The 11,076-nt window shown below is 36.8% G+C and overlaps 1 protein-coding gene across 1 annotated transcript in view; it reads left to right on the top strand.

Moving 5' to 3' along the window:
• The first annotated feature begins 236 nt into the window (after positions 1 to 236).
• The window catches only part of SIAE (sialic acid acetylesterase), a 310,992-nt gene continuing 300,152 nt past the window's right edge, over positions 237 to 11,076 (top strand). The window contains exon 1 of the mRNA XM_044080856.1: positions 237 to 383. Coding sequence (XP_043936791.1) covers positions 320 to 383 — 64 coding nt within the window. The 5' untranslated portion in view covers positions 237 to 319. The remainder of the gene's footprint in view (positions 384 to 11,076) is intronic.

Below are 11,076 nucleotides of genomic sequence, written 5' to 3'. Positions count from 1 at the left end.
TTGTTCAATTGTTTCGAGAAGTTCTTAACAAATTTTTTTTCATGTTACCAGCTCATTTTGCCTTGGTGTCACTTGCAATTAAACCTGCAAGAAACAGATAACATTGGATGTTCCTGTATCTCAACCCTGCTGAAACCTCACAAGTGATCTATTAAAAAGAGCTCTGCCCCTTTAATTCTGCTGAAGCTGTGTTTTTCAAGTTAGCCCTACTTCCTGCTTAAAGCAGAACAAGCTAAACAGGAGCGGTGACAATAGTTTTAGCATATGACTTCCAAAAGCAAGTTCCTGGTTCATTTAGAGAAGGCTGAACAGAAGTAGCATGGCTCCTGTCTTTCGTTTGCTGTGCTTGACTGCAGTATTCATATCCCCTTCATTTGGAACAGGTCAGTCAGAATTGCTAAACTAAAAAAATGGTGCTAATCATTTTAAATCATTCAGTTGTTTACATCAGTACGGTAATCTGTGACTTGTTAACTCAGAAATATGTAGGCCAGTTACTACAATAGTTTAAAGGCAAAGTAAATATGAAAATCTTTGGTGTTTTTTTTTTTCAAATTTTTCTTAAATTTCTTTCTGTCTAATGACAGAAGTGATATAAAGTCTGTATTCTATATCATATACCCATACTACAGTTTGTTGCTTATCTTGAGATTGTTTTCTCTCCTGTTCATTTTTCTCTGCTATGTAGTTCCAGAACTCAGTAAAGTGCTAGTGAAAATAAATAGGAAGTGAGAAGACAGAATTCATCCGAACTCCTTATTAAGTAAAAGTCAGAAATAATTAGCTGTGATCATTTTCAGACAGGTGGAGAACTGAAGAGGGAGTACCTCTTGTAGGTTAAGCAATAAACCAAGCCTTATTCTTCATTCTTAATGTTCTTCCTACAACTGTTAAGAAAATAGTAATGCCCTATATGCTGCATTTATTGACTGACAGTGGCTTAATGCAGTTTCGTTGAATTAAAGTAAACCACAACTGGAAAATGTTAACAAAACAAGGAGCAGAGTTATATGAATTATATTATATTCCATTAATTTACTGTAAAATAAGTCAATGCTGACCAGCACTGATTAGCACTGACCAACCAGTCTTGCTGCTAGATAATGCAGGTTTTAACCAATCTGTCTGCATTTTTGTACCTCATTTTCACCCTCTTTTTTTAAACAAGAAATATCTTTATAATTATCACGTATGACGTAGGCCATGTTACATTTATATAAATGGCAATAAACTATAGTGACAAAATCTCAGTTGCAAACTTTATACATTACAAACCACGTGACACAACTGTAGCTGCAAACATTATACATATTTTTAACATATTCAGTCATTGTTAGTCAGCCATTAAATAGCTCATTCAAATCCTGCCTTCTTTTAAACGTTGGTCCTCCTCTGCAGGTATTGATCCCGCAGTTCCCATTTTTCCTATGTAATTTGCTCCCACTCTTTTTTAAGATCCCAGTGCCGGTTGTTTTAACTCTGTTATTATCTTCACTACTTTAAGTAAAGTTGGTTTAGACTGTGATTTCCATTTTCTAGTAATTGCTTTTTTGGCAGCAATCATAATTAGACTCAGCAAAGCCTTACTATGTTTAGGTAATTCCAAGTTCGTATCGTAGCTCAAAAAAATAATTTCCCTAGTCACTCCAACTTGCTCGCCCAGTACCTCTGGCAGAGCAGTCTGCAGGGAATCTTTAAAGTGTACTAACTCATTACACTCCCACAAAATATGTTCCCAGTTACCTCTTTCTACCCCATCACACCTCCAACATTTGCTGTCTACCTAATGCAAAATTCTTTGAAGTCTGCTTGGGGTATACAAATACCTATGTAAGCACTTCCAGGCAAAGATCTGAAATCTTCTAGATTTTTTTGCATATTTGGGAGACATACATATATCCCCCCATTGTTTCTTTGTGAATTGCTTACCTAACCTCTCTTCCCAGTCCTTCCTAACCTCCTCTGATTGATTCTTATAGTTATCATGCAATATTTTATATGGTTCACTAATTATTCCTTTCTTAATGGCAACTTCTGTTCTAGATTCTAGTAAAAACTCTACCAGTGCTGGTCTTTCATTTAGGACCCCCCAATTTCTTTCTCTTTGCCTAAACGCTGATATCAAGCCTTGATATGGAAGGCAGTCTCTAGCCTGCAGTCCAAATAAGTACTTGGCATCTTCCCATTCTATTACCTTTCCCTCTCTAATTATTTGCTCCCAGTATCTTGGTTCCTTTGTCAGTTTCTCCAATACATTCCCATCCCTAGTGCCTGTTATATGTATCCCTAATTGCAGTCATACCTATTGGTAGAATCTCCTTTCTCCAGTCCTGTGTTGGCTTAGTTCTTAGAAGACCTTCTGCTACTTTATGAATATAATATTCTGTATGATTATTGTTCTCCTTAAAGGTCTGCAACCAAAATCCCAGTCTCTCCCTATTACTTAAGCTTCTCCCCATTTCATCATCATCTCTTTCCACTTTGAGTTATAGTTTTCTTTTTCTGCTGTGTACAGGAGCCTTAACTGTGTTGCTCTGAAATATCCCTTCAGCTCAGGCAGTCCCAGTCCACTGTGTTCTATTGGAAGAATAAGCTGATACCGCTTGACTCTTGCCATCTTCCCTTCCCAGATTAAAACCTTCAGGTCTTTATTAATTGCTTTCCACAACTTCTCCTCTGGTTGATAAAAATATGCCCGACCAGTGTGTAAGACTAAAGGAACTAAAAGCATTTTAATTGCTTGTATTTTATTATCAATATCCGTCTAACAGACCTTTAATTTTCTCAGTTTTTGTATTATCTTTTGTTTAGTCTCTTCCCACATATCCTTAGCTGCCACACCAGTATCATTTTAATCCATGCTGCTAAATACTTCATTTTATCATGTCCTCATAAATATGGATATCGCTGAACCAGTTTGTATGTGGCTACCTAATTTACTGCTATTGCTTTTGTTTTTGCTTCATTAATTTTATATCCCGACAAAGTTTCACAACACTGGTTTTGTTAGGTATAAAATAATGTCATCTGCAAATACAGCCAGCTTTTCTTGACTACTGCACTTGTATCCTTGAATTTCTGAGTTTCTTATTTTCTTTACCAGTGGTTCTAAATATAATGCAAATAACAAAGGGGAGAGAGGACACTCCTGCCTGGTTACTCTGCTCAAACAGAGATTATCAGAGAGGACCCCATGTCCCCATCCACCTTAATTTTCACCTCTGAATCTTCATATGTCCTCCTAAGCAGCCTTATAATTTTATCAGGGCATGCAAATGCTTCCATTGCTCTGCTCAGAAAATCCGAGCTTGCTATGTCAAATGATTTCTCTGCATCAAGACCCACCAGCAACAGTGGTATTTTCTGATTCCCTCTGGGTTATCACTGTTCTATTTATGTTGTCAAATGTTTGCCTCCCCTCCACAAACCCACTTTGATCCATATCTATCAGTTTTGACATCACATTTGCCATTGTTTTAGCCATTATAGACATAAACACTTTATAATCGTAATTTAGTATTGAAATGGCCCTGTATGAAGCTGGATCTGATGGATCTTTGCCCTATTTAGATAGTACAGCTACTATCACTTTTTCCAGAATGTTGGTAGTTCTCCTTCTCTTAAATTACTGTTAAACAAAACCTTCCATGTCTTCATCTGTTTTTTCCTTCCTAGCTTCCAAACTTCTAAACTTCCACAGGAATATCATCTAATCCTGGGGACTTTCCTGTAGATTGGTTATACATCACCATTTTTATCTCATCTCCTCCTATCCTGTTAGTAACTGAGCCTCCGCCTCCTTCTGCCTTGCCATATTTAATACTTCCATAAACACTTCCATTTGTACCTTTTTTTGATTTCCACATTTCTGTGCTTTATATAGACTTTCATAGAATTTCCGAAATATTTCTAATACTTCTACAGGATCCATAGTTATCTTCCTTGTAATAGTTTTCCTAAGCTTGGTGACCGCCCTTTCCCCTTGCTGCCGTCTGAATCGTTATGCTAAAAGTTTTTGTGCTCTAAAGTTATTATCAAAAAACAGTTGCTTATCTAAACGCATATTATCAAGGTAGTCCCTTATTTTCTGTTTAGCATTCTGTAGTTGCTCCTGTTCTTCTTCTGTGAGATTTCCCTTATTTTGCAATACTTTAATGTTTGTCATGCCCTCTAAATAATTCTTGTTGCTTCTTAACCATATCTCCCTTTCTTTTATTTCCATTCTATTTTTAAATTCCATTTTAATTTTATCCTGCTCCCTAGCTATATTTTCAGAAGTTTCTATCTTCTCTAATAGCTCCTGAATAATTTCCACTACCTTCTTCTTCTTTCAGATGCTCCCGTTAGGGGTTGCCACAGCAGATCGTTTGTTTCCATTTCTTCCTGTCCTCTGCATCTTGCTCTGTCACACCAACCACCTGCATGTCCTCTCTCACCACATCCATAAACCTTATCTTATGCCTTCCTCTTTTCCTGTTACATGGCAGCTTCATCCTTAGCATCTTTTTCCCAATGTACTCTGCATCCCTCCTCAGCATATATCCAAACCAATGTAATCTTGTCTCTCTGGCTTTGTCTCCAAACCTTTCAACCTGGGCTGACCCTCTAATATACCTCTTCCTAATCCTGTCCACCCTTGTCACACCCAGTGCAAATCTTAACATCTTTAACTCTGCCACATCCAGCTCTGACTCCTGCCTTTTTGTCACTGCCACTGTCTCCAACCCATATAACATAGCTGGTCTCACTATCCTCTTGTAGACCTGTTGCTCCTACAACTGTTAGCACTATAAGTATCTTTCTTCCACATTGCCCTCATTTCTGTTTGCAAATCCTGGTAGTTTATGACTGTCTCTCTCTGTATGTAAGATACTGGGCCTAGCAATTTTGATCATCAACACTACTTTTGCATTTCTTTCATGGTGTAGAATGTCAGTTTTTCTTGCATCTATTTTTTTTTCAACTGTTGATAATGGGTGATCTCATGTGATTTAAAGTTTTATCATTTTCTATAATGCTTTGTGGTTCGTGTTTCTAATGCTTCTTAACTACTTCTGTATTTCAGTGTTTGTCAATCCCCAGTGCAGCAGTCCTTACCACATTATTGTGTCTTTCAGTACACAGACCTCCCGGCATGAATATAACGCAATATAACAAAAGGGACAAAATAGTGGTTAACTCAGCCCCAAGTAGAACAAAGCAACAATCCAAAACCAAAACTCAGGCCAAGAAACGTCTTGAGACATACAATTTAATAAAACAAAAAATGGAAATAAAACAGAAAGCTTTCAGGCACAGCCCTTCCTCAGTGTAATATTCACAATTAATAACATCAATCTACATATATACTTCAATTTAAAATCACATGACACAATCTAATCATGTGACAAATCAATATCATATGACTTATACAAAACGTTAAATTTGTAATAATAACTAATGTCTTCATTATACTCTTTAAATAAAATAAAAAACTAATTCATTATTACATCCATTATTTATATTGCATCTGTTTTCTGGCCAAAACAGGCTTCAAGCTAATAGCAGCATTAATTCCTGGATATCTGCCTGCAGCAAGCCTCACTATCCATTCATATTGTATTACTTCTAAGGCATTATTTATACTGCCCCCTCTAAAATTCTTTATAATTACATACATAACTCTAAATCTAAAATCATGGCTTACAGTGGATATAAAAAGTTTACATACCCTGTTAAAATGCCAGGTTCTTGTGATATAAAAAAATGAGACCAAAATAAATAATTTCAGAACTGTTCCCACCTTTAATGTGACCTGTAATCTGTACAATTCAATTGAAAAACAAACAAATCTGTTAGGGGAAAAAATATAACAATAAAAAACGTACAATACGCTGGTTGCATAAGTGTGCACACTCTTAAACTAATACTTTGTTGTGTGTGCACAAACTAGCACTTTGTTGAAGCATCTTTTGATTTTATTACAGCATTCAGTCTTCTCGGGTACACACCTGCCATCAGTTAAAGACACTCTAATTAACCCCAAATAAAGTTCAGCTGTCCTAGTAGGATTTTCCTGACATTTACTCAGTTGCCTGCTACAGCAAAAGCCATGGTTCACAGAGAGCTTACAAATCATCAAAGGGATCTCATTGCTGAAAAGTATCAGTCAGGAGAAGGGTAGAAACAAATATCCACAGCATTGGATATACCATGAAACACAGTGAAGACAGTCATCAAAAAGTGAAGAAAATATGTTACAGCAGTGACGTTGCAAAGAACTGTACATTCCTCCAAAATTAATGAAAAGACAAAATGAAAATTAGTCAGAGAGTCTACCAAGAGACCTACAGCAACATTGAAGGAGCTGCAGGAATTTCTGGCAAGTACTGGTTGTGTACTACATGTGACAACAATCTGCCATATTCTCCATATGTCTGGACTATGGGGTACGGTTGCAAGACAGAAGCCTTTTCTTACACAGAAAAACATCCAGGCCTGGCTAAAATTTGCAAAACAATACATCGTCTCCCAAAAGCAATGTGGGAAAATGTGTTATGGTCTGATGAGACCAAGGTTGAACTTTTTGGCCACCATTCCAAAAGGTACGTTTGGCGCAAAAACAGCACTTCACATCACCAAAAGAACACCATCCCCACGGTGAAACATGGTGGTGGCAGTATCATGCTTTGGGGTTGCTTTTCTTCAGCTGGAACTGGGGCTTTAGTCATGGTGGAGGGAATTATGAACAGTTCCAAATACCAGTCACTTTTGGCCCAAAACCTTCAGGCGTCTGCTAGAAAACTGAAGATCAAGAGGAATTTCACTTTTCAACATGACAATGACCCCAAGCATACATCCAAATCAACAAAAGAATGGCTTCATCAGAAGAAAATTACAGTTTTGGAATGACCCAGACAGAAACCAGACCTAAATCCAATAGAAAATCTGTGGGGTGACCTTAAGAGGGCTGTGCACAAGAGATGCCCTCGCAATATGACAGATTTGGAGCACTTTCGCAAAGAAGAGTGGGCAAATATTGCCAAGTCAAGATGTGCCATGCTGATAGACTCCTACCCAAGAAGACTGAATGCTGTAATTAAATCAAAAGGTGCTTCAACAAAGTATTAGTTTAAGGGTGTGCACACAATAAAGTATTAGTTTAAGGGTGTGCACACTTATGCAACCAGCGTATTGTACATACAGATTTGTTTGTTTTTTAATTGAATTGTACAGGTTATAGGTCACATTAAAGGTGGGAAAAGTTTTGAAGTGATTTATTGTGGTCTCATTTTTTTATATCACAAAAACCTGGCATTTTAACAGGGGTGTGTAAACTTTTTATGTCCACTGTATCTCAAATTGCAACACGTTTTGCTAATGCATTTGTAGAGCTATTTCTACACATTTCTGATCGATGCTCTATAATACAATCTTTTAACCTCCTGATAGATTTGCCTACATAGAAGGCATCACATTTTGGGTGGCCACGGTGGTGCAGTGGTTAGCGTTGCCACCTCGCAGCAAGAGGTTCTCTGGTTCGATCCTCGGCTGGGGTGCCTTCTGTGCGGAGTCTGCATGTCCTCCCTGTGGTCGCGTGGGTTTCCTTCGGGTGCTCCGGTTTCCTCCCACATCCCAAAGACATGCTGTAGGTGGATTGGACACTCTAAATTGGCCCTAGGTGTGAGTGTGTGCCTTCTGTGGAAGGCTGGGCGCCGGGCTGGCAACTCGACACCGTAAAACTCCACTGCCAATGATGAGCAGACAGGTAATCTGCTGTGGCGACCCCTAACCGAGAAAAGCCGAAAGAAGAAGAAGAAGGCATCACATTTAATGCAGGTCATAAGAGTTATTAATTTTTCAGTATTACAAGTTGCAGAGCAATGAAACATAAATCTTTTTGAAGTCAGAGGGTGAACAAAACAACAACTACAATTGTAGCATAGAAAAGTACCCTATTTATTACTCAGTGTACTTCTAGAAAGTTGTGTAATTTTTCTGTAATATAACCTCTGCTTTAAACTCCTACTATTCCTATACACAAACCTTGGTTCATTTTCAATGATCTGCTCTATTCCTGGCACCACTGTTGATATGCCAGTTCCTAGATATCACATGCATAAGGTGCAAAGTTATATAAAGGATACAGGAGATTTTTTTATCCAAACTGTGTGATTGGTTTGAAAATCAAGTTGAAAACATTGTTGTGTATGTGTAATAACTGAGAACATTTTTGTTCACCCTCTAACTTCATATCATAGAGCATCGATCAGAAATGTGTAGAAATATCCCCACAAATACATTAGCGAATGCATGGATAGTGAGGCTTGCTACAGATAGATATCCAGGAATTAATGCTGCTGTTAGCTTGAAGCCCATTTTGGTCAGAAAGCAGATGCAATATAAATAATGGATGTAATAATGAATTAGTTTTTTTACTGTATGGATATAGTTTAATGAAGACATTAGTTATTGTTATAAATTTAATGTTTTGTACAAGTCATATGATAATGATTTATCATATGATTAGGTTGTGTGTGTCATGTGATTTTAAATTGAAGTATATAAGTAGATTGATATTATTAACTGTGAATATTGCACTGAGGAAGGGCTGTCCCCGAAAGCTTTGCATTTTATTACCCTTTTTTTGTTTATTAAATTGTATATGTCAAAACGTTTCTTGGCATGAGTTTTGGTTTTGGATGAGTATATCACACCCAGCAACAAGATGAGCAACTGTTTCCTCTTCTGTTTTACAGAACCTGCAATTTTCTGTTTCTCCAACATTTTCAAAGGACTGGGGTCACCATTATTAGCCTTTCATCTTTCAATTTCAGTTCACCTGCCTTAACCATTTCTATGTGCCTATGCGATGTGTTATATGTGCAAGCAGCTTGCATTGTGGGCATAGGATCTTCTGTTTCAATTGTAATCATTCGGGAAGCAAAATATGTTGTAACCACAAAAATTATTCTAAACTTTTGACAAAATTAAACCAGTCTTCCTCAACAAGCAGATAAAATATGAATTGCTTCTAAGCTTCCACTTGAATATGTTTACTATCATTTTTGCAGTGGAAGTGTTTTAAGATTGCCAGTAACTGAGAAAAACAACTTATACATTTTTTTTACCTCAAGAAGTTGATTGTTCCAATAATCCATAAAAATAAATATAATTTTTGGAGATATTTAAATTAATAAAACAGAATTGCAAATGACAATGGCTCCAAGTCAGTGCAAATTTTCAGGTCACTGGTTTGATATAGCAAAACTTTACTTTCATTGACTATTTAACAAGTTTCTTGGACTGTATAAGTAACACAGTTATCTAATAATATAAAAGACAAATCAGCTTTGCAGCACCTAAATCCCCAGTCACATAAAGTTACAGGCCTTCCTAAACAAGTATTGGCTTGTATTCAAACACAAGTACAGTTTTGAAGAATCCCAGAGGCTGGTTAGCATATAAAGAAAATGGCTAACATCCTGCAGTCTCCAGACATGCTCTCAGACTCCATCACCATCAAAAAAAAAAAAAATTAAACAGATCCGGTAGATCAAAGCACATGGAAAAAGGAACTCATTTAGATATACAGGGTACATACCATGTAAGATTTTATTATTGGTTATATGACTTTGTATCTAAGACAAAGCAGCTACCCAGTAGCCAGTAATGATTCCTTACCACATTGGTGATATTCTGAAATATTTATTTATTTATTGTCTGCATTTGTTTACGAGGATGATCTGAATGGGTTGTCAAGCTGCCCCTTTTCAGCCGAGACCTGATGAGAAAAGCTCCACAATAAAACATGTAAACAGTAAAACAATTGATAATTCATTGTAGACAATAAGCATAAATACATTTTAGGTCAATATAAGTCACAGTTTGGTAAATATTTTTACATCTGATATGGAAGTAGCACACAACAGAGTAAAATGTCAGACAGTATTAGTTATGAGGACCAGAAAATGAAAACTGATTATTTCTGGTTGACATATAATGCAGCTTGTTACAAAGCTTTATTTTTATGGCAGAAACATTTTGTAAATTGTGATGTTGACAATAAATATAGAATGTGCTTTGAGGTACAAGGAACAGTAGACTAGACTATAGTTATACCAGGAAGAGTATGAGAGCCATTTAGTGAGTACAGAGGTTATATACAGAGAAGAGAGGCCGAGGAGAAGAGGTTGAGAGAGAGAGAGAGAGAGAGATGCATCATTTAGGTTATCCCAGGAGAGGTGCAAAAATGGATTCACTTCTGATTCATGAAATACTGAATTATTGAATTTCAGTATCTTGAGACCAGAAGAACGAAACTCCACAACCACAAAAACCCAAAATACCAAAACTGAAAACACTGAACCCTCCCATGACATTAACATAAAAAAAAAATATTTATTTTATATTTTATTTTATATTTGATTACCGGGTTGGTCTGCCTGGGCAGTCAGGTGCCCATTTTCAGCAGAGACCTGGGGAGAAAAGCTCCACACACATACAAAAGCTCCACATATATGACAAAAATACAAAAGTCAGAGATGAGTACAATTTAATAGAGCAAACAATAGTGTATTATAGCATAGTATGATTACAAGTTACAGAAGTGTACAATATAGAGTGTACAGTAGTAAAATAGAAAATGTAATGTATTTGAGTAAGAAAGTGCAGTAATAATATATACAGTTATACACATATGTTTAAAATACAATTCGTTATGGTAGGTTTTTTTTCTATGTGTTTGACCTTTGAGTAGTGCCAGAGGAAGATTTATCTGAATGGTGGTAGTAGGACTAGCCATGGTCAGTACAGGTACATTGTCAGATGAGACTGAGGTGGGCTTTTAATTGGATTTTAAAGCTGGGACTGCTGTTTTGCAGTCTGATAAATGGTGGAAGAAAATTCCAGGTTTTAGCAACTGTGTAGGAGTAGAGAGATTCACCAGCACTGTGTTTACACTTAGCTACTTCAAGAAGGGTTTGCTTGTGGATCTTAGTTGGCGAGTAGAATTGTGAAAGTTGAGTAAGCCTGAGAGATCAGGAATCTTGTTTGTGTGGTACAGCAAGTAATGAGCTACGGTGAGTTGGTTATAGT

Source organism: Protopterus annectens, chromosome 8.part0 (assembly GCF_019279795.1).
Source record: "Protopterus annectens isolate FY-2018-M chromosome 8.part0, PAN1.0, whole genome shotgun sequence".
NCBI lineage: Eukaryota > Metazoa > Chordata > Ceratodontiformes > Protopteridae > Protopterus > Protopterus annectens.
Note: the sequence above shows the minus strand (reverse complement) of the source record. Positions and strands in the feature narration are given on the sequence as shown.